Source organism: Hemicordylus capensis, chromosome 1 (assembly GCF_027244095.1).
Source record: "Hemicordylus capensis ecotype Gifberg chromosome 1, rHemCap1.1.pri, whole genome shotgun sequence".
Classification (NCBI taxonomy): Eukaryota; Metazoa; Chordata; class Lepidosauria; order Squamata; family Cordylidae; genus Hemicordylus; species Hemicordylus capensis.
The window spans coordinates 456,982,671-457,005,849 of record NC_069657.1 but is presented as its reverse complement, the minus strand read 5'-3'; the positions used below and the strand labels follow the sequence as shown (position 1 = coordinate 457,005,849).

The window sequence follows — 23,179 nt, the reverse complement described above, 5'->3', positions numbered from 1 at the left end:
TTCCTTCTCGTCCTTGTCTTGGGAACTTCCCAAGTGAATATGCCCCCTGTCGCCGGCCCTGGGGGGAAGTTGGCGCTGCTGCGGTCTCCTCCTGAGGTGGGTGCCCCGGGCTGCTCCGGCTCCAGTGACCCAAAGACCCTGCCTTGTTCCTTGCAGCTGGAGGAGTTCCTGAACCGTTCTTCGCCCTTCTCCATCTGGGTGAACGGGGAGCGTGTCGACTCCCTGGTGGACGTGGGCGAGCAGCAGGGCCAGAGGCTGGACGACCTGGAGGAGCGCTACGGCCTGGTGGAGGGCGGCGTGGAGGACCTCTTCCGGGAGAGCACGCAGGCCTACGGGCGCCTGGCCCCCTTCTTCCAGGCCCCCTTCGGAGGCTTGTGGGATGCCTTCCGCTCCCCGGCCCGCACCATCCCCCTCCCCATCTCCAGGGCCCGCCTTGCGAGGGACGTGCCCTTCGCCTCCCTCTCCCCAAGCCAGTTCCCCCACCAGGATTTCCACCAGCTTTTCCAGCCCATCGCCGCCATGACCCAGCGCCTCTTCGAGGGAGCCCGCAGGGGCATGGAGCAGGATGGCCAGTGGCTGCAGGGCGGCCTCCAGAGGCCTCTGCTGGGGAGGTTCTCAACAGGTGAGCTGGTCTGGCGGGTTGGGCTTCTCGCCGCCGTTGGAGTTGCCTGTCGTCTTCTGGGCTTGTGGCAGCGATGGAAATAGCCTTCGGTATGGGAGAGTTTAGGGAGCAGACACGTCTTGCTGAGCCGTAGCTCTGTGTCAGGGCATCTGCTTTGCATGCAGAAGGCCCCGGGTTCACTCCCTGGCAGCAGGGAGCAGAGCTGGTCTTGTGGCAGCAAGCATGACTTGTCCCCCTAGGGCAAGATATTCCCCTTAAGGGATGGAGCCGCTCTGGGGAGAGCAGAAGGTTCCAAGTTCCCTCCCTGGCGGCATCTCCAAGATAGGGCTGAGAGAGATTCCTGCCTGCAACATAGGAAGCTGCCATACACTGAGCCAGACCATTGGTCTATCTAGCTCAGTATTGTCTTTGTGAAGACATCTCCAAGAGACGGCTGAGAGAGATTCTTGCCTGCAACCTTGGAAGAGCCGCTGCCAGTCTGTGGTTGCAGGCAAGAATCTCTCTCAGCCCTCTCTTGGAGATGCCACCAGGGAGGGAACTTGGAACCTTGGAATGCCCCCACATTAAAAATAAATTTAAAAATCGGCCTGAGAGTAGGGAACGAGCAGAGAACTGGGCTAGAACCCTTTCCCTCCAATGTGCTAGTTTCTTGTTTGAAAGGAGTGTGTTTTACATGGGGGGGCATTCAAAAGAGGACCCCCCACATCTGCAGTCTGAAGTGCTTCAGTCCGTACCATCACAGGCCTTTGTTACCTCTTTGCCAGCTGTTCCCTGTCTGCACCCACCCTGCCAAATTTCTCCACTCCTGAAAGTGTCTGCACTCCAGCAGAGTGCGAAGTCAGCTTGATCCACTCAACCTGTGACTTTGAGCAGTGAGGCAGCCACGGAAACAGAGAACTGGGTGGGCACCTGGATGTGTAGGAAGCTGAGGGGTGTGTGTAACTGCCTTCCATCTGATCAGGGCTGATTTCAGATGCACTGATGAAATCCCTCTTGCACAAAGGTGATTTCTCAAGAAGTTCAGAGGTCCACGCAGGGCATTCTGTTCAAGCAGCAGAGGAGGCCCGGGACCTGGCCACAGAACAACAGATGAAGCATGCTTGAGTTTTTCTTGAAGACACTCTTTGGGCTGAAAGAAATCATGCCTGTGTTTGGATTCCAGTGCAGCCCTGTGTTTAAAATAGTCTGAAATTCAAAATCATCCAAGTTCTGCTGTCCAGAGTCTGAAACTCCTATTGGGGTTTGAGTTCCGGTCAGAGCTTTTTTTTTTTTTTTAGAATAAAGTGCTTTTTCACACAACACATAATAAATCTGTGGAACGCTCTGTCACAGATTATGGTGATGGCCACCAGCTTGGATGGCTATAAAAGGGGCTTAGACAAATTCATGGAGGACAGGTCTATCCGTGGTTACTAGTGCTGATGGCTATAGGCTACCTCTTGGTTCAGAAGAAGGATGTCTCCAAATACCAGTTGCAAGGAAGCAATGTCAGGAAAGGGGGCCATGCCTTTACCTCCTGCTTGGGGGCTTCCCAGAGGCATCTTGTGGGCCATTGTGGGAAACAGGGTGCTGGACTAGATAGGTCTTGGTCCTGATTCAGCAGGGCTGTTATTTAAATTTGAGAACTGCACAATGGTACTTGAGTGTAATTCATGTGCATAGCATGCGCAGCTACGACACACACCAGTGCATTGTCCTTGTCTGTGTGTGCATCCTTTGTGGCCTAGAGCCACATTTCATGACACTTAGAAGTCCACACAGCGTGGGGGGAAATCCTCAGCAATGTCCATCTAGTCCTGCATCCTGAGTCCTGTTGCTCGGAGTGGCTTGCCAGATGCTTTCAGGAAGCTCACAGGCAAGGTGTGAAGACAGATGTCTTCCCCCAATGATGCCCCTCTTAGCAATTGGTAGGTATTTCGTGGCATACCAACTTCCTCTCAACATGGACGTTCACTTTTGCTGCTCTGTTATCTCTTAAGACCAGACTAGAATGTAGATCTGGAAGCTTGGATGGAGGGACCATTTATTTCAAAAAAGAAAATGTCCATCTCAGCTTTATTACAAATGCCAGCCGGTGACTTCAGAGACGGGCAGGAGTGAAGGCTCTTTGCATGCCAGTGATGCTCTTTTCCACGTCTCTTCCAGTGATTTCCAGCCCCGACGGCGACCGCATGGTGTGCCGTGAGATGCGGCGCAATTCTGCCAGTTGCCTGAGGATGCGGGAGAGGTGTGAGAAGTGCCAGGCCATCTTGGATGTTGGTGAGTTAGCCGAGGGAGTGATCACCTGTGCCAGGGACAGGTTGCCGTTCCAGGGCGGATCTCTGTGTTAGGTGTCGAAATCATTTTAGCCTTTTTCTCAAGACCATTTATGTCGCATGACGAGAGAATTTCCCCCTGGAAACAGCGAAAGTGGGGAATTTGGATTTAAGGTTTGCAAGCTGGAAAATGGAATTGCAGCGGCTGCATGAAGCCGCTTTGCACCGACAGGCAGAGGCGCTGCAAGGTCTCGGGCAGGGAGGGGCTGAGCCTGGGTCATGCTGCATGCAAATAAGTGCCCCACCACCCCCTCAAGCTCCGGCCCCGCCTGCTCCTACTGATGTGATCCAGTGCAGTAGGAGGATGATGTCTCAGCGGGTGGATGGCTCTTCTTCATCCTCCCAGCTTCTGTTTCCCAGAATTTATAACCCACCTTCTGATGCAAAGGTCTTCAAGGTGGCTTACTAGCAATCAGTAATACAGTAGAACAATAAAATGCAGTCTTGGAATAAACCACCATAAAGGCTACATAAATAAAGGCAGCAAAAGCATATTAAGACCGCCAAGGTGGTGCTAGGGGCACCTTGCCAAGAGAAGGGAGCTGTCGTGAGACCCAGGAAGAGAGGGCACCACCAGTGGTCCCTGTTGCAGGCTGTTGTTCTGCATAGCAAGGAAGGGCATGGACAGGGCCGTGTGCTCCCTAGTGGGCAGAACAGAGGCATGGTGGGGAAGGAACCAAAACTGCACAAGCTAACCCGAGTTCCATGCAGGGAATGCCGAATCCTGTGAGCTGCATTAATTATAAGAATTGAGGGGGAAGTAGGGTGGCAGCCAGCCCCACGGAGGCAGAAGTGAGGCACCCAGGGCTGTGTGAGCTCTGTGACTTCATGCAAATGCAAATACGGAACTGGGCAGAAAATTCAGTTCTTGGTGAAAATGAGCACAGTGCCTGTTGAATCCTAGCATCCCAAGGTTCTCGGGGCACTTCAGTGCCCCATAAGCCTCCATCCAACCTGGTTTTTCCAAACTTTATACGGCAAATCTGGTCTTTCCTGTTCTGAAGTTTCTAGATGGAAGGTGCTCTTGCAATATATCTTTAATAATATATTATGGGGCTACAATTCGCAAATGGTTCTGATCATGCCTGATAAATGCCTTTAAAGGCCAACTTTATGCCTTTAAAGTTGCTTCCCTAAAAGCTGTTGGCTGCGTCAGCTTCCCTCTGCTTGATAATACGAATACGGCGAGGATTCATATATGGCTTCTCAACCAAAGTTCCCAAAGCAGTTTACATACAGAAATGAATTGATTGATTAAATGGCTGCCAGTCCCCAAAGGGCTCACCGTCTAAAAAAGAAACATAAGACAGACACTCGCAAGAGCCGCTGGAGGGATGCTGTGCTGGGGTTGGAGAGGGCCGGATAGGGTAGATTGAAAATCGATTTCAAAGTGGCGCTGGGCAAGCAGAAGAACCCTCCTCCTGTTTCAACAGGACCGCCCGCTCTTGTCCTTTCCGCCTGCCAGGGCTGCCTGCATGCCCTGGGAGCGTCAGTCCCTGGGATGAGGTGAGCCCTGTGCACACCCAGAGGCCAGGAATCTACTTTAAATCTGAATCCAGCCACGTGTAAGCCTGCGGTTCCGCCCACCCACCCACCCAGTGTTGCTTCAGTGACATCCAGAAAAGGTGCTCAGGGTTGGGAGGCGGATTGGAGGTCACTTGGCTGAAGGCAACTGGGTGCGTTCTGCCCGTGTGCTGTGCGGCTCTGGATGCCGAAGATTCTGGGGTCTAGGCGTGGTCTCTTCTCTGACTCCCCCGTCTCCCCCAATCCAGATTGTTCCCAGACAGCTCCAGACCAGACCCGGCTGAGAGAACGCTTTGAGGACGCCGTGCGACTGGCTGAGCGGTTCACCCGGCGCTACGACGACCTCCTCAAGACGTTCCAGGAGGAAATGTTCAACTTCACCAGCCACATCGATGAGCTCCAGGAACATTTTGGCTGGGTGTCCCGTCTGGCCAACCTCACCCGGGGCACCGACAGGCCTCTGCGGGTTACCATGGTACGTGCGTGCGTGCGTGCGTGCGTGCGTGTGCATGCATGGACACTAACTTAGATCTTCCATTGTGCTTAGGTGCAGAGTTGCTTCCTCCTGCTTCAGACCCCCTTCCCTGCACCCAGTTGCTGCTTTGAACTTTGATGGAGAGGAGAGCTGGTCTGGTGGTTGCAAGCATTACTTGTCCCCATAGCTAAGCAGGGTCTGCCCTGGTTGCCTAGGAATGGGAGACTAGAAGTGGAGCACTGCAAGAGATTCCCCTCAGGGGATAATGGAGCCACTCTGGGAAGAGCAGAAGGTTCCAAGTTCCCTCCCTGGCTTCTCCAAGCTAGGGCTGAGAGAGATTCCTGCCTGCATCCTTGGAGAAGCCGCTGCCAGTCTGTGAGGACAATACTGAGCTAGATGGACCAAGGGTCTGACTCAGTATATGGCAGCTTCCTAGGTTCCTAACTAAAAAACAAAACAAAACGGTAGGAGGCCAGACTGTGAATCCCTCAGAGTTTCCTCTAACTTGGCCCCAAGAAAAGCGGTCCTGGGTCGGAAGAGACGGATTCTTCAGCCTGGCAGACCTCTGCAGCCCAGCTTGCCTTGCCTAGCCCTGCTTGCACTCCTTCTGGTTCCAGAAAGGGCAAGTTGGTCCTCTGCAGGGCTGGGAGGAGGCTTCCCTTCCTGGACATCAGTTGCATTCCCTCTGCTTCGTGTGGTCTGATCAAGCGCTGCCCACACAGTCGCCTCGGGAGGTGATCCAGGAGTGGGGAGGCTCCTCCCACTTCAGGGGCAGGGCTATGCAAATGGGTTGGTGCTGGGGCTGCTTTGGTGGGAGGAGCTTCCCCCAGTTCCAGCCCTGCCCGCTTCAAGGCGGCGACTCCTTCGTGGAGTTCCTGCTGCTCTGGGAAGGTCTTGTGGTTGGGCTAGTGGCCTGGCTCAGCATTTGGCCAACAGACGACTGATCTGACCCTAACGAGGGATGCTTCTGTTGCCCGTCAGCGGTTTGCAGGCAAAGCAAGCGTTCTCCTCCGTGGGGCAAAGAGGGGCAGGGCTCCTGGCCAAGGCGGCAAGCCCCCTATCTAGGGCACATCTTCCTTTCCCTGGGCATCGGGGCCAGCTCTTTAGCATTGAGGATGCCAGAGAGGTGTCTGATTGGGCTTCAGCTCCAGAGGGGTGGGCTTCAGTTGAACATTGGGATCAGCTTCTTCAAGGTCAGAACTGTTTGACAGGGACCTGGGGGCAGATGGTGACCCGGGAGTGGTTGCACCCTCCCTCACTGCTGGCCGTCCAGCAGAGACAACGACAAGCCACCTGTTGGCAATGCTCTCATTCACTACATACTTCTCAGAGATGGTCTTTGTGTGGAGCAAAGCAGTGCTGGCCACAAAGAGGCACGGAAGGAGGCACCCTGGGCTCATTCTGGGCAAGGAGGTGTCCCCGGCAGGAAGCACTCTCTTTCCCCCTGGGGCCCGCTGTCTTCCACAGAGGAGGAGAGACTCTCCCGTGTCTGTGTCTTCGCTCTTTGTTTAGGAGCAGAGAGTGAGCTCCAGTGTGCGACTTGCCCAGAACCCTCCCTGAGCAAGTCCACAGCACCGCTGGAACAGCCGGGGACTTGCTCTGGCCTGCTCGAGATCTCGAGTCATGCTTCCCTGTTCTTGTACATTTTCTGAGTTGTCCTAAAGCAGCATGTGTGTTGGGGGGGGGCACGTGTGTTTAGCGGAAACCCCTCCACAGCTGGGGGGAACCTTGGGCTTGTCCCCTTGTCTTCCGGGCCATCTGCACGTGCTCAGGGGTTCCTTTCTCTTCACTCTCCCAGGTGAGCACCAGCTCCTCCAACTCCACCAAGCCAGAGGACCTGTCCCAGTCGACCCAGGTGACTGTCCAGCTCTTTGGCTCGGATCCTGTCTCCATCACTATGCCAGAAGGCATCAGTCCGGATGACTCCAAGTTCATGGAGACGGTGGTGGAGGAGGTTCTGCGTCAGTACAAGGAAAACAACGTGTAAGTGCCTGGAGGGAGGGCCTTGGGGAGGCTCTTGGGCTCAACCCAGAAGCACCGTCCGTCTTCATAACTGGGCTCCTAAGCTCTGGAGCCAGAGCCCTGCCCGGTGCAGTTGTGTGTGGCCAACCTCCTGCTGAGGTGGTCCGCCTGTGCCATTTCACAACGCAGGAGGGTGTCCATGTGATGGAATGCTCTTCCACACACAACCATTCCCTGCACCTGCTAGTGGAAGGAGGAGAACCCTCTTCTTGGCTTTGTCAGACATCCCTTTTCCTGGATGTAGTGAGTTTCTTTTCTGTATAGGGGAGCATCCAGCCACGTGAGCCCCCACCTGCAGGCTGGACTCTTACGGGGGCTGCAACTCCGTGGTGGAAAACCTGCCTTGCATGCAGAAGGTTTAATCCCTGGCAACACCTCCAGGCTGGGCGGCTGGGAAAGCGTCCTGCCTGGAACTGCGGAGAAGCCGCACATTCCGATGGCCGTGGTGGTGGGGAATCGGAGACTTTTGGTGCCATTGCCTGTCTTTCATTTGAGGATGAAGCTGTGTGGGTGGGTGGGGGCACCAGGTTTGCACGCAGCAAGTTCAAAGCAGGGGCCCCACCGTTGAGTTACGGCTGCTCCTGATGAGCCAATGAAGCTGCCTTGCCTTGGGTCTGGCCACTGGCCCATTGAGCCCAGTTCCGTCTCTTCTGACTGCCAGCAGCTCTTCGGGGTCTTTCCCTCCACCTGTTGCCTGATCCTCTTAACAGGGGATGCTGCCTGCCAGGGACTAGACCTGGGGCTTTCTGCGGGCAGTAGAAGGGCTGGCAAAGGAGAGGAGAACTGGACTTGTGGGAGCAAGCATGACTTGTCCCCTTAGCTAAGCAGAGTCCGCCCTGGTTGCATATGAAAGGGAGACTTGATGTCTGAGCACTGCAAGATCTTCCCCTCAGGGGATGGAGAAGAAGAGCAGAAGGTGGGAAGAGCAGAAGGTCCCCTCCCTGGCAGCATCATTGCCAAGAGAGGGCTGAGAAATATTCCTGCCTGCAACCTTGGAGAAGCCGCTGCCAGTCTGTGAAGACAATACTGACCTAGATAGACCAATGGTCTGACTCAGTATATGGCAGCTTCCTATGTTCCTAAAGGCCTCTGCCTGTCAGAGCAGACAGTACTGAGCGAGATGGACCATTATTCCGATTCGGTTCAGATGGAGATCCAAGGCGGCTTCCTATAAAACGGCAGAACCATTCTGCCACCGAATGGTAGAATGCAGGTCGACTGCCTGAGGAGAACTAGAGCTGTGAGCCTCTACAGTTCCCTAAGGGTCTCAAAGCAAGAAATGCCCCCCCCCCCCAATGCTTCCCTCCAAGTGCTTATTGGGAAATGAGCCAGGCAGAGCAAAGCTTTAGGGGGGCAGGAGAGTGAGCTCATGACCCCCGGCAGTGTCCCTGGGCGAACCCGGCTCCATGGAAGAACTAGACGGAGCTCAGAATGCCGTCCAGGGACATTCCCCTGGGAGCGTTTTGCAGTGCGCCAGAGGCTTCCTGGAGCGGAACTGCCATCTGAATGGGGCCTGATCCAGCCTCCAGATCTGCCCTCTCATGCTTACTGGGCAGGCGGAGGTTTGGCAGGGTGAGCTATTTTTAAATGTCGTTTTCCTTCCGGCGGCAAGGGAGCAGCAGCTGTGGCACCTTGACTTTCAATAGACACCCCCCCCGCCACGCCCCGCAGTTCTGGGAAAGGCCCCCCTGGGAAGGATCCCTTTCCCCAGAGAGCGCAGTCACTGACTGAGCAGGACTCCCCCTCTGTGCCCACCCCAAAGGGAGTTTCTGCAGTCCTGGGAAAAACAAAAGCCCTCTGGGGGGAATCCTTTGGAAAGCCACGCTGCCCTCACTGCCCGGAGCCAAATGAAGTCCGTATGGAGATGGCCTGGCCCGGCCCCTCCTGGCCCATTCAAGGGGGCTGCCGGGGCTGGGCTGGATTTGCATCTGCACTTGGAGGCAGAGCGACTCCTTCCTGCCAGGTTGGCCATCTGCAGCCCCACATCCCATTGGGGCGGGTCCTCGGCAGCCCTGAGCTGGGCTCTGGATCCGTGCGCCGCTGGGCAGTCCTCCTGGAGCTCTCCTCACTCAAAGAAGTTGTGCTTTCGCTTTCCAACAGGGAGTAGCTGCACCTGCCCCCTGGATCTCTGGCTGCTGCAAGGATGCGGGGAGAGAGAGAGAGAGAGAAGCAAGCCCTAGCCTTCCGCCAGTCCAGCCTCCCAGCTCTCCTGGCGCCCTAGAGGAGCCTCACTCACCAAGCCCATCTGTCTGCATTTGTAGTTTACACCATGTATCACCTGCCCTATTTTTGCTGCTGGGTCTTCACTGATCCAAAACCGAAGTAAAAAGATTTAGGCCCAACGTCTGGTGTTTGTGTGTGTTGCTGCTGGGGGCGGGGAGGGAGATTCTGTTTCTTCGAGGAAGGGGGGGCAAGGGTGGGCAGAGTCGTCTGGGCTGCTTTGAGCCCCTGGAATGGGGTTCCATTGCCCAAACACAGCCCTGCAACACAACAGAGTAGTGAGTGCCTTGAGCATGTGCAAAGTGCATTTTCCTTTCCACTTACTCGCCAGCCCCCCAGACCAAGACTGAGCCACATGCATTCTTGCCCGGCGGTCCTGGGGAAAAGCTGAGATTGTAGAGAGGTTTATGGACAGATCTGAGTGCAAAGGCTGCAAGAGGGCTATGGCTAATACATGTTTACATGCTGCTTTTCCACCAAAGTTTTCAAAGTGGTTTACACAGGTAAACACACACAAATAAAATGGTTCCATGTCCCCAAAGGACTCACAAAAGACACAAGGTTGATACCAGCCACGGCCCCTGGAGGGGTGCTGCGCTGGGGTTGGGTAGGGCCAGTTGCTCTCCCCCTGTGCTAAATATCAGAGAAGCACCACTTGAAAAAGGTGCCTGCTCAGCTTCCCTCCACAAACACCATTCTCCTCCTGGCTTGGGGGAAGCAGCCCTGGCTTCACAGTCGCTCCTCCACCCGCCTGCCCCACCCCACCGGCTCAGGACAGGCAGCGGTTTCATTTGCAAACTTATTAGCAAAGATGCCTGTCCACCCTGCGCTTTGGCTCACTGACAGAGCAGCAGGTTCGCGTGCAGAAGGCCCCAGCGTCAATCCCTGGCGGCCTCCCCACGTAGGACAGCCCTGCAGAGCCCCAGCCAGCCAGCGTCCAGGGAGCGCCAACCGGAGCCTCTGCGGCTGCCTGCAACTCCCATAACCTCCAGCCACAATGGGAGTGGTAGTAGCCCAGCCTCCGAAGGGCCACAGGTTGGCCAAACCTGGTGTGGGCAAGGTGGCGGTGGGAAGACCCCCAAGGGCTCTGCAGGATGCGGCTCCAGCCCAGCCGGCTTGAGGGCAGCCAAACTCTGGCTCCCCTTGGAAGGCCTTGCCCTATTTCCAGAAGACTTCAGCACTGGGGAACCGATGGGGAACCCGCAGGTCAGGCACCGTTGTCTCCCCACCCCCTTGGCTTAAATGGGCACTGCACAAAACTCAGCCACAGGTGCTGCTGTTTCCAGGCATCTTTTATGGATGGCATTTCTCGGCCACCTAAACATTCCACTAGGCAGCCTCCAAAACAGTTACAGCAAAAACAATCACATTCAGAAACTTCTTTGTATGGGGCAGGACTAAAACCAATTAGGATGAACTTTAAAACAGAACTAAAATTATTATATACAACCAAGATGCCTGAATTCAAAACACATCTCTGGCAGATAAACAAGTCAAGCCTTGCATTTTGGTGGGGAGCCCCTTCCAAAGCTCAGGAGCGGCTACTGAAAAGGCCTAAACCTGAGCAGTTGCCAACTGAACCCCATGGCAGCTGCAGGCAGACCGCTTCAGTTGATCTTAACAAGTGGTGGGGTCTACACACCATGGCCTTAAGAACACTGGCAGCGGCCTTCTACGGAGTCAGACCCTTGGTCCATCTAGCTCCGTCTTGTCTACCCAGACTGGCAGCGGCTTCTCCAAATTTGCAGGCAGAAGTCTCTCTCAGCTCTGTCTTGAAGATGCTGCCAGGGAGGGAACTGGGAACCACTTCTGCATGGAAGCAGACAGGTGTTCTTCCCAGAGCAGCCCCATCCCCTCAGGGGAATATCTTGACTGCACTCTTATATGTCCTTTCCCATTCAAATGCAAACAAGGGTGGACCCTGCTTAGCAATACATACTTGCTACCACAAGACCTAGCCTTGTAGCTAGGGATGATGGGAGTTGTAGTCAAACAACATCTGGGGACCCAAGGTTGAGGACGTCTTCATCAACCAGTAGCAGCTCATCTTAAGGCTCCAAGGGGTGCCAGAGGCAGCAGCAGCTTGAGTTGCTACCCTCTCCCCGCCCACCCCGCTGCCATCCAAGAGCTGTATTGCCTCTCAGGCTGGCAGGCACAGCTCCTGCATGGTCGCCAAGCATGGCTCTCTGGGGGTGTGGCAGGGGAGAGCGGAGGGAGCCACCCAAGGGGCCTCCTTTGGCACCCCACTGGCTTGTTAGGGCAAGCCGCTACCGGCGGGGAAATGCTTGACTCACAAACAGAAGGTTGCCAGTTCAAATCCCCACTGGTACTACATTGGGTACTATATTGGGTACTATATTGGGCAGCAGCAAGATAGGAAGATGCTGAAAGGCATCAGTTCATACTACGCAGGAGGAGGCAATGGGCAACCTCTCCTGTATTCTACCAAAAGAAAACCACAGGGCTCTGTGGGCGCCAGGAGTCGAAATTGCAGCACACTTTACCTTTAAGAGCCACTGAGAGAATACACCTCTAGAGCTGGTTTATCCATGCACCTGTATCACTGGCAGCTAAAGATATGAACTGCCACCCATGATCGAGGGGATATGGAAGTCTAACCTGTAGCATTCGGTCATTCAGAAATGCCCATGGTCTCTTGGTATCTGAGTCTCCCAGTGATGGACACTCACATGAATCAGGGCTTGTATGGTGAATTTCTTTAGAACCTCCTCTAGAACCCTCCTTTTCTTTAGAACCTCCACTGCCATCTACATGGGTTGCTATAGCCAGTATAATAATCCTTTCCCCAACATCCTGAATTAAATTCTTAATGCTTAATCCCATTCTCCTTCCACCAAACATGCATGAAATCAACTGCCTTTGGCTGAAGTGCATTGTTGGAGATGTCATTATCTTGATCTTTGCGGGGGTATAAGGCCACTGATAAGCAAGTTTAGAAAGTTGTCCTTGATAGTTAATTAAAAACTGAAATAGCCTGCAATACAGAGATATTGATGAGCTTTTCCAAACACATTCACAGTTCCACCTCCCAATTCATCACTATCAGCTTTTCCAACATTGACTCCATGTATTAAAATTGCATATAATTCGGAAAGTATTTGATAGGGTCACAATCAACACATCTTCAACAATTCTTAACTGCCCTCCAAATAAATAATATTTTATTCATAAATGATTATGAATGATTCAAATAAAAATGGGGTGTTTTTTCTTGGTGGAGGGCGGAATCTTGTCCCTCAAATAGTTTGCAAAAAAAAAAAAAAACCAAGCCTGAAGATACACCATGTTCACACCTCCGTAGCCAATAACCGCTTCCCAGCATGGATACACAAAAGGCAGGCTTATCATTGTCACACATGACAATCTTTGTAAATTTATGCATCTCCTTTCTTATGAAAAGCACTCCTGTGGATGGTAAATGTCTAATATTTGCAGCAGTCTTGACAAGCTTGACTAATTTTGGAGGCTGGGCAGGGTGCTTCAAACCCTGGCATCTATGCTTGCGCTCCACCTAATCATAATTCCAAAATTTAGATTGTGGAATCTAAGTGTTCATGATGCCCCCTTTGACAACTTGGATTTAAGATGCTCTTTTTAAAAAATTTGGGGCCTGGCAGTTGCAAGAAAGGTGGAGTATTAATTCTTTCAAAACAAACAAAAATAAAGACCAGGCTTGGCTTGAAGCTCACAGCCTTCACATTAGCCCTTGAACTGGATGCCTGCTCCTTGGCAGCTTAGACGCACCAGACACTTTGCCTGCAGAGAGAGTTCGCCATGGCATGGATTCAAACCCCAACAACAGGCAACAGATGAAGTTCTCCCCAGCTGAAGGCATGAGCTTGCTACAGGACACGGGACATCTGTCTGCGGGTTCAGAGCACAGGAGAATCCCAGGAGACACAAGCAGCAGCCGGGTGGCCCCTTGAGGTGACAAACCAGACAAGCCCCTAGATGTCAGCCCCTCCCTTCTCGGCGGACATTTCGCATCAAGAATATTCCTTCAGCTTTTGGGTGATGGCCACTGCCACAGAAGCCACGGCCTCCTTGTTGGTCGGGGAGGGGTAGAATCCGTCTTGGATGGAGAAGCAGGCGTGCACAGTGGTCACCAAGGCTGGATGCTCCACCGGCCGCCTGGGGTGGATGATGGGCTGGCCGCTGTCCTTGGGCTTAAGATGGAGCACCACCAAGAGAACCTTCTGCTTACCTGAGAGGGGAAAGCAGAGCAACAGCCACTGAGGCCCTGGAAGAGCCAGGAGGAGGAACGGAAGGGAGCCACAGCAGACCCCGCTGGTTGGAAGGCAATGGCTAGGGAAAGCACAGGGGCAGATGGATAGCCTGCTGAATCTGGGCCCAGGACCAGCAACCCACCCCCGACTGGCAAGAAATGCATCATTTCCAACAAGGAAGAAGATGGTGGCTGACCTTCTCCACAAGACTATGAAGATGGATGCAAAAAGGCTACAGCTGAACTGCTCTATTGTCTTTCCCTGCAGTCCCAGTGGGTGCAATTCTCATTTCTCTCTCCTCCCTGCAGATGTTTCAAACTCCAGGAACCTGTCCCTGAGGGTCACACAGCCCTCAGGGACAGATTCCTGGAGAGAAAACCTCCACCTGGCAGGAGGAGGGAGCAGTGGAAATCATTCTCCCCCCCTCCCGTGCCCCCTTGCTGGGGCTGCAGAAAAAGACTACAGAGCACTTACAGTAAGTGTGTGTCGTTTTGCATCTCCACAAGGCTACTTTGATTTCCATAACCCTGTGGAGGAAGTCAACCCGCGAGTCTGTGGAGGTGTGGTGTGGTGTGTGTGTGTGGGGGGGGGGGGGGGACACACACAGAGGCTGCCAATGAGGGGTGCCTGTTGTGGCTTGCTTCTGGTGCAGGCAAGGTGAAGAGAAACAAGTGAGAAGCAGGGAGACCAGAATGTTTTCTACCCAAGTCCAAGAGAAGTCTAGCGAGTCGGGACCCTCAGGAGGCCTCCGAAGCAGCAGATTCCCTTCCTTCCTCACCGGCTTGAACCCAGAGGCCCCAGTCCCTCTGTCCTGTCATCCCTGCCAGTTATCATCATCATCATCATCATCATTAGTAGTAAAATATTTAAATCCCGCCCCTCCAGCACAATACTGCTCAGGGCGGTAAATAAAGATAATTAAAACAAACCCAATTAAAATTAAAGACCCACCAGCCTGTAATAAAACACATCAAAAAGCTTCTCTAAACAGGTGGGCTTTAAGATCATTTTTTAAAAACCTAAGGGAGGGAGCATGGCGAAGCTCTTCTGGGAGGGCATTCGAGCCCCGAGGGGCCACAACTGAAAAGGCCCTGCTCTTGACCCTCAGTCAATGGCGGGGTCATGAGCAAAGGGACCTGGCAGATTTGTATGGACGAATGCGGCCTGACAGATACCCTGGTCCCAAGCCATGTAGGGGTTTAAAAGTCCAAAACCAGAACTTTGGATCTAGCCCGGAACTTGCAGGCTGGAGCCAATGAAGCGGCCAGTTCCCCACCCTCAGATATGGACCGCAGCTGTCACGAGTGCCCTGAGCCATCTCATCTGCCCACTTCGGACCCACACTTGGACAGCTGTCCTGCAGCCACCATGCCAGGTTGGAAGAGCAACTTACAGCCAAGTCCCTCCAGGGCATTCTCGATGTCGGTGCCCATGCGGGAGACCACAGGGCAGAAGAGCAAGAGGAAGCCCTCCACGTTCCTGTTATAATCCTCCGCCTGTAGCGAGACTCTTTCGTTTACCAGGAGCTGAGCCACCTCATTCAAGAACTGCTTTTCACAGCCACCTGTGTGCCCGGTGGTCAAGACCTGCACAGGAAAAACTGGGAGAGGGGAAGAGACGGTGGTGAAGGGGAACCATCTCATTAGTATGTTCCATGGAATAATTAAATGCACAAGTGTGGGTTGGAGGTGGTGTGGCAGCTCTACCGATGAAAGGGACTTGCTGTAGTTGTTTAGCTTGTGGTACTGTAGGGCCACAAGTTAAATATTATGAGCCAGCAGTGTGATGCAGCAGCTAAAAAAGCAAATGCAATCTTGGGCTCCATTAACAGAAGCATAATGTCGAGATCAGAAGTCATCCTCCCACTCTATTCTGTGCTGGCCAGACCTTGCAGTCGCTTGGGATACTGGGCCCTGTGTTTTAAGAAAGGCACTGATAAAATGGAACAGGCAACATCCCGGAGGGCAGCAACCAAGATGGGGAGGGGTCTGGAAACCAAAGCCAACGAGGAACTGCTGAAATAGCTGTTTGTGTTTAGCCTGCAGAAGAGAAGACAAAGTGGTGGGGATGTTGGGTGAAAGCAGTCTTCAAATATCTGAAGGGTTGTTGCACGGAAGGAGGAGTGGACTTGTTCTCCATTCCTCCTGAAGGCAGGACTAGAACCAGTGGTGTGAAATTACAAGCAAGCAGATTCATGAACTTCCTAAGCATAAGAACTGTCGGACCCTGAAACAGTCCGCCTCATGCAGTTGTGTTGTCGTGTCGGTATCGACTCCTGGTGACCTCAGAGTCATGCGGTTGTCTTGTTGGAATACAGGAGGGGTTGACCATTGCTGCCTCCTGCGCAGAACGAGATGATGGCTTTCAGCATCTTCCTATATCCCTGCTGCCCGATATACTGATGCAGCAGTCAACAGCTACATTCCCAACTAGAACCAGGAATAGGAAGCATCTCTTGGAAGCTTGGAAACAGTGGCTCTAGCTGCCTCCCAGTCCATTTCAGAGCAGAATTCAACGTGGAGCTTTGGACCTGTGAAGCTCTAAAGAACTTGGGGCCTGAAGGGTCCCCTCCTCCCAACACAAACCTGCTTGGATTTTAAAACCATCCTCAGAGGCCATCAGGATTAAGGCAGGGGGTGGCTGGAGAGAGGACCCTCTCAGCTGTGGTTTCCCCTTCCCTTTGGACTTAACTTTGTGTGCTTTTTGATGCCAGGTGAGACTCTCTCTTGCAGGCTTTTAGGATTCACTCATTCTGGGAGTGGCTTGTCCTCACAAGGGGTCCGGGGTTGGGGGCACCAGCAGAAGCACAGCTGACTCTGCTTCCCGGAGCTCCGTTTGCTCCTCTCTCTCCCAACCTGCGCTGCCTGCAGGCTGGTTAACTGTGCAGCTCTACCTGACAAATGGCCAGCCTGCAGGTAGCACAGCTCTCATTAATGCTGGGATGGGAGAGAGAGGAGCAAACCGAGCTCCAGGAAGGAGAGGCAGCTGTGGCTCCTTTGGTGCCCACCCCGCTCATTAGGACAAGCCACCAGTGTTCTCTCTAACAGCGATTCCCAGGTGTTGACTACAACTCCCAGCATCCCCAGCTACAATAGCCTTTGCTTGGGGTGATGGGAGTTGTAGCTAACATCTGGGAATCCCTGTTAGAGGGAACACTGCAAGCCACTCCCGATTCATCTCCTGGCCTTGGAATCTCTCTTGGTCCTGCAGATGCCCACCGGAATGGCTGCTCACCTACTTTTAAGCGCTGCCATTTTTTAGCAAACTTTCCAGTAGGCTTAGGAGATCACCTTCCATTCTGTGTGTGTGTCTGTGTGTACCCCACGATCAACTTTGCAATGCCTGGACCAATATGATCCAAATTGAGTACAGTTGTAGGGACACCTCAACGGCGTCGTTTGTGATGATGTCATCCACCCCAATCCAAGATGGCGGACATGTAAACTTTTGAGGCACAAGTGGGCTAACTTGTGAACCACCTAACCGATTTGAACCAAATTTGCTACAGCTGTAGGGACACATAGGGATGCCCAAAGAGTGTGGTGTGTGATGATGTCATCCACTCCAATTCAAGATGGTGGCTGTGTGAACATCTGAGGTGCAAGTGGGCTCATTTGTGCATTGTCCACCAATCTGGACCAAATCTGAAACAGTTGTAGTGAGTGACATACAGGGACATCTCAATGGTGTAGTTTGTAATGATGTCATCCACCCTGATCCAAGATGGCGGACACATGAACATTCGAGGTGCAAGAGGTCTAATTTGTGGACCTCAATTTGAACTAAATTTAGTCCAGCAGTCGAGAAAGAGAAAGGGAAGTAGGCTGATTAGGGCTTAATTAATATCTTATCATTCTGCTGCTTCTCTTTGTCTTCTTATTGTATTTGGATTTCAGCGTCCTTGCAAGCGGCTCTTGGAGCACCAGTTCAATATTTTAACAAACACACAGACTCTCCCCTCAACTGCACCATTACGCCTACCTCGGCTCTGCAGAACTGGCACATAGCGAGTTCCTTTTGGGGGCCCCTGAGCCTTCCGGCTGCTCTTCAGTTCCTGCAGCTCTTGCCGAAGCCGCTGATTCTCCGCTAACAAGTGGGTCACCTGATCCCCGGGATGGCTCTGCAGCTCCTGCTGCAGCCGCTGGTTCTCAGCAAACAGCTGGGCAGCGATTTGGATGGGCCTCTCCAGGGCCTGGAGAAACTGCAAGGCCAGGGGGTGAGTAGAGGACCTCAGAGCCTGCAAGAGAGGAGAGATCCCAGGCAGTCAAACACCACAAGCAGGAAGAAGGGTTGCCCCGGAGCAGAGGGCTTCATGAGAAGAGCCTTGAACAAGATACTAGGCTCCCCAAACCTACTGCAGATAAGAACATAAGAATAGCCCAGCTGGATCAGGCCCAAGGCCCATGTCGTCCTGCATTCGCACGGTGGCCACCAGATGCCTCTGGGAAGCCCACGCGCAAGAGGTGAAGGCGTGCCCTTTCTCTTGCTGCTGCTCCCCTGCAACCAGTATTTAAAAGCATCTTGCCTCTGAGGCTGGAGGTGGCCCATAGCCACCAGACTAGTAGCCAGTGATAGACCTGCACTCCATGACAACTACAAGGTTCTGCCTTACATCATCATCAAAAATATGAATATTTGAAGATGGCTTTTCAACAAAAGAAGTCCTACAGGCAGCAAAGGAATGAGAACATAGTTCCCTGTCCCAAAGGGGCTCACACAATCTAAAAACAATCAACAGGGAGACTCCAGCAGCAGCCACTGGAGGGATGCTGTGCTGGGGCTGGATAGGGCCAATTGCTCTCCCCCTGTTGAATGTAAGAGAGCCACCGCTTTAAAAAGCACTGCTTTGCCTGGTGAGGAGGAGACCAGAAAAGGCTCAAGCCCAGAATCTAGCTATTCTGTTTCCCACACTGGCCAGCCAGATGCTCCCGGGAAACCTACAAGCAGGGCCTGAAGGTGGTGGCCCTCCCATAATCTTCTCTGTACTGCTTTTGAACATGGAAGTTCCATCCAGTATCTATGACTAACAGCTGCTGATAGACCAACCATTCATGAGTCTAATCCCCCTCCCCCTCCTGCCGCCAACAAAAGTGGTTAGTGGTTTCTTGCCACTTATTTTCAGCAGTTCTGAAAATTGGGTCCCCAGACATTGCAGAACTATGGGAGGAGAGCTGGTCTTGGTGGTCGCAAGCATGAGTTGTCCCCTTTGCTAAGCAGGGTCCACTCTGGTTTGCATTTGAGTGGGAGACTACATGTGAGCACTGTCAGATCTTCCCCTTCGGGGATGCTCAGGAGAAGCGTACCTGCCTGCTTGCACGCAGAAGGCACCTGTGTCAGAGAGGCACCATCACCCATCCAGAGCTACAGAGAGCACTTTCATGCCACCACCTCCCACGTGCCAGGCTTCCCAAAGGGGGCACTTCACACATTCAGTTGCCAGCCACAAAGCGAAGAAATCCAGTGGCGCATGTTGAAGCCTGCAGTCCGTCCCTGAAGGCACGGCAGGAGGGCCTGGAAGAGGGCAGTTACAAGGAGCCCCACAATTCTCACCCCCCCCACACACACCTCCCAGTGCCTGCAGTGAAAGGCGCCTCACCTGCAGCTCTGACTCCAAGCATCCGGGTTTCATCTGGCACGCTGCTGTCTCTGCCACTGAGCAGGTTCTGCTCTCTGCCTCTTCTTGGCCCCGATCCTGTAACAGAAACAAGGCCATTAAGGGCAATCCAGCCTCATCACAGGTGGGACCATAAGGCTCTCTTAAAAGGTGAGGGTTCACACTGGGGTTTCCCAACCTGGGCCCCAGATGTCATTACAACTCATGGGAGTTGTAGTCCAATCATGTCTGTGGACCCGTGGTTGAGAACCCCCAGTTTATAGAGCACCGTGAGTCAAGGACATCCTCTATAAGAAGCTTCGCTGGGCAGCTTCTCACACCACCATTGTAAGGTAGATCAGCATTGTTATTTCCAGCCTACAAATGGGAAACTGAGGCTGCAACTGACTTGCCCAAGGCCACACAAGGCCTCAACAGCAGAGGCAGGACTCTAACCCAACATGCCTCCCAGGCTCCAGCCAAGCTCTCTCTAGACCAGGGGTTCTCAACCTTGGGTCTCCAGATGTTGTTGGACTTCAAATCCCATAATCCCCCACCAAAGGCCATTGGGGCTGGGGATTATGGGAGTTGAAGTGTAACAACATCTGCGGACCCAAGGCTGAGAATCCCTGCTGTAGACTAGGGCTGCTCAACTTTGGCCCTCCTGCAGGCGTTGGCCTACAACTCCCATAATTCTTAGCTATTGGCCACTGTGGCTGGGGATTACGAGAGTTGTAGTCCAAAAACAGCTGCCTAAAACCAGCTGCCTACTGGTTCACTCAACACCATGAGTGACAACAACAAGGAAGGTGGGGTGGGGTCGGGCAATTGGGATGGATGGACACACACACACACACACACACACACACACACACACACACACACGACAAAGGACATTTCTGGGGATGAGAACTTTGCCCCATACCAGTGTTCCCTCTAAGGTGTGCACACATGCCTGTGCTTACAAATTTTTGGATGTCCATTCACTTAATTTTAGATCCTGCTCAGGTTGAATCAGGAAGGCCCCACTCTGAATGCACATGGTGCGCGTACACTGCCTTGATGCTTCCGCCCAGAACAAAACTGATTCCACACACAAATGAGAAAGGTTAGAGAGAACACTGCCCCTTACCTTAGATTTCTGAAATAAAAAACAAACAAATGGTGCATTGTACCTTAATGCTCTCATCCTAATCACAAACAGAAGTGAGCCTCCGAGGAAGTGCTCAACACCTTGGTTCCCAAGGCTTCAGCTTCCCCCACACTCCAGACACCTCAAGGTGATGGAGATGAAGCACCTGTCCATACGAAGCTGCCTTCTGCACAGTCAGGCCCTTGGTCCATCCAGCTGTCTGTTCTGTGCAGCATGGGGGTGATGTGGTGGGCAGGGCTACAAAGCCCCAGCGGCCACCCCACTTCTTGTCTCCTCTGCAATCCAGGAGGCCCGAGACCAAAAACTGGTTGGATTTGTTTGCAAAAGCAAATTCTGATGTCTTCTTAATTTTTGCAGGGATGTTCAAACATTTGTAGGAACAGCTCAAGGATTTCCAAAAGCAAAAGGTGCTGTTGGGGCTGAGTAGCAGGCACAGGGGGAAAAGGGTGCACACAGAGCTGGAGACCCGGCTGTGACTGTGCAGAGTGTCAGCAGGTGACCGGGATCTGGTGAAGTTTCCTTACCTGTGGATTTGGAGGGTGGTGGGGACCAGCAGGGATGCCCAGAGGTTGTGGACTACAACTCCCATAGGCAGGGGCGTAACTCTCATAGGGCAAGGGGAGACAGTTGTCTGGGGGCCCACTGCCTTGGGGGCCCTCCCAGAGGCAAGTCACATGACTGGCTCCCCCAGCCGCGCACCCGCCCGGGCTTCCTTCAGTTGTATTCATCCTCCGAAATTGATGTGAGTGTTAAGACCTGGAACTTCCAGAACAGCCTGTCTTTCTCTAGTACCCTTAAAGGAGTTGCATCGTCCACAATTTACAAAACTGCTTTTTGTTACCACTATTCAGCCTCATTTAAGATTTCTTTACTTCATGAGCTGAGCTTCGGTGGGGGGTGGCATTTTAAAATCTTGTCTCTGGGCCCACTCCAACCTTGCTATGCCCCTACCCATAGGCCTTGGGCCACTGCAGCTGGGAATTATGGGAGTTGTAGTCACCATCTAGGTGGAATCCCTGTTACAGGGAGCACTGGTGCAGATGCAGCTGTTTTTGTCCAGTTGCACTTTCTTCTTGTTTTAAGCACAGACTCACAAAAGCAAGACTGACACACAAGGCCCAGTCATGTACACTTTTTTGCTCTCACCCCCGCCTCCCGGGGTATGTGGGAGCAAGTGCTGCCCACAGCAATCCATGGGAAAATAAAGGATTTTAAAGTAACTGTAAAAGGTATTTAGATTCTAGCTGCTAACACATTTTAATTCTTGGGGCGGAAGGTGCCGTGGGTCTGTGTGAGTTCATGGGGCACCAAGGCTTCCACATGCAACTGAGGAGGGATGGATTTGGGCTGGGAAGGGGTCTGAAGGGGAAATGCCAGTTGATTGACATGCACTGCAACCTGAGGGATGGTTCAAAGGGGGATATGGGAGGCTAGAAACGCAACCATCACTGTGGGCTACACTGCAGGGTTGCCTGTGTGCCAGCCGCCCTCGGCCCGACTCCCACCCTGAGACTCCCACCATTCATCCCACCCACTCCCACCGCCCTCGGCCCGACTCCCACCATTGAGAGTGGACTGCACTGCAGGGCTGGCATATGCCACTCCGACCTTCAGAGCCCACCAGCCGGCAAGATGGGGGCCGTGCGCTGCCTAGCCACTGGCAGGGCTCAGCCTGACCCCACCCCCGCCGGGGTTCTCCCCCTTGAGGCCCCAGATGCTGCTGGACCCGACAACTCCCATCATCCCGGCCTTTGGCCAGAGTGGTGGCTGCCTGGGATGGTGGCGGGAACGTGCTCAGGAGCCCCCGCGCCCCTCCCTTGCAGGCAGGGCGTCTTCCTTCATGTTGCCCGGAGACAGGCGACGCCGGGGCCTCTGAGCATCTGCAGAGCGCCTCGCTGCTTTCTTGCCTCACCTTCCCGGCCGAGCTTCTGTGGGCCAAAAAGGAGGTCAGAAACCAGGAAAGCCAGCTGGACACCAGCAACGCCTCGTCGGCCTGCTTGGCACCGCCGCCCAGCGCTTGTGAGCGCGCCGGGTGCCGCCGCGGGTCGGAGGAGGCGCCGCCGTCCTCTCCGGAGCAGGGCTGGTCCTTCTGCTCCTCCTCCTCCTCCTGGCCGTGCTGCTGCGGCTGCCAGGTGTCCTCCTCTTTCGGCGGCTCGTCCTCCATTGCGGGCGGCGGCGGCAGAAACAGAAAGCGAAACTGCCCCCGGGTCCCTCCCGCAGCCGCTCCGAGCCTCTCGCTCCTCCGGCTGCCCCCTGGAGGCCACCACCGCCCAGGCGGGGGACTCTCCGCTCAGCCGCCTTCAGGCGGGGCCAGCCCTTCCGCTCACAGGGCCGCCCCGGGCCGGGAGCACAGTGCCTCTGAGCGCGTGCAGAATCCCGCCCCGCCCAAATGGGAAGGGGAGGGGCCTGCAGAGTCCCAGACGCTTGCAGGTGAAAACGGCCCCTCCGCTGCCCGGCTAGGATGCGCGGCAGCTGGGCTACGTGGCCGGCCTGCCTGGGCTGTGGGTCTGCACCGTTGGTCACAGAGAGAAGCGGGGGTGCGGGGCGGCTCACCATGGGCCCCCAGCCAATTTGGGACGACAACTCCCATCACCCCCAGCCTTCGGGGATGATGGGCGTTGTAGTCCAACCACAGCTGGGGACCCAAGGTGGGAAGGGAACCTCAGCCTCGGCACCAAAGCATGGGCGCCTGAGACCGGCTAGCCGAGTGAGCCGTGCCAGGGCGCCGCAGGCAGGAAGCCGCCTTTCTCCGCCAACTCCCCTCCCTCTTCCAAAGAAAGCCGCAGAAGAACGGCCGCGAGCGAGCGAGCGAGGAGGAAGCGACCCTCCCCTGCCCCCGCGCAGACGGACCCCTCCCGGAGCCACTCGGGCTTCCTCCTCCTCCATCACTTGGGACTTGCTTGCTTGGGCTTGGCGCTGGGGCTGGGAGGCGCCGCCAGAAGAACAGCCCCCTCCCCGCCCAAGCATCGCCCTCAGAGGCTTCAGGTCCCCGCCGGGCGGACAAAAAG

The 23,179-nt window shown here is 54.2% G+C and overlaps 2 protein-coding genes across 6 annotated transcripts in view; one reads left to right on the top strand and one right to left on the bottom strand.

Annotated features, from left to right (window-relative positions):
- CLU (clusterin) overlaps positions 1-9,300 on the top strand; it is a 23,263-nt gene extending 13,963 nt beyond the window's left edge. For all 4 annotated transcript variants that reach the window (XM_053250171.1, XM_053250181.1, XM_053250193.1 and 1 more), the window contains 5 exons: positions 157-622; positions 2,768-2,881; positions 4,710-4,936; positions 6,735-6,919; positions 9,059-9,300. In XM_053250171.1, the coding sequence (XP_053106146.1) occupies positions 157-622; positions 2,768-2,881; positions 4,710-4,936; positions 6,735-6,919; positions 9,059-9,065 (999 nt within the window). In that variant the 3' untranslated portion in view covers positions 9,066-9,300. The remainder of the gene's footprint in view (positions 1-156; positions 623-2,767; positions 2,882-4,709; positions 4,937-6,734; positions 6,920-9,058) is intronic.
- On the bottom strand, positions 2,629-23,179 carry LOC128324955 (uncharacterized). Of its 2 annotated transcripts, none has more exons than XM_053250215.1 (5): positions 22,084-23,179; positions 19,022-19,117; positions 17,407-17,662; positions 14,819-15,025; positions 2,629-3,016 (listed from the first exon to the last, which is right to left on the bottom strand). In XM_053250215.1, exons 1-5 carry the CDS (start codon positions 22,333-22,335, stop codon positions 2,979-2,981), a joined length of 849 nt encoding a protein of 282 aa, XP_053106190.1. In that variant the 5' UTR covers positions 22,336-23,179; the 3' UTR covers positions 2,629-2,978. The 2 variants fall into 2 exon arrangements, with proteins under 2 accessions (XP_053106190.1, XP_053106180.1); XM_053250205.1 differs by lacking the exon at positions 2,629-3,016 and adding an exon at positions 10,453-13,403 and having other exon boundaries at positions 22,084-23,173.

What these genes read in the sequence shown, in the direction of transcription:
- LOC128324955 (XM_053250205.1), bottom strand. Translation starts at nt 22,335, where the DNA reads ATGGAGGACGAGCCGCCGAAAGAGGAGGACACCTGGCAGCCGCAGCAG. An exon ending in GCTTGGAGTCAGAGCTGCAG is followed by an intron (nt 17,663 to 19,021) that starts GTGAGGCGCCTT and finishes CCTCTCTTGCAG; the next exon opens with GCTCTGAGGTCCTCTACTCA. An exon ending in TGCCCTGGAGGGACTTGGCT is followed by an intron (nt 13,404 to 14,818) that starts GTAAGTTGCTCT and finishes TTCCCCTCTCAG; the next exon opens with GTAAGCAGAAGGTTCTCTTG.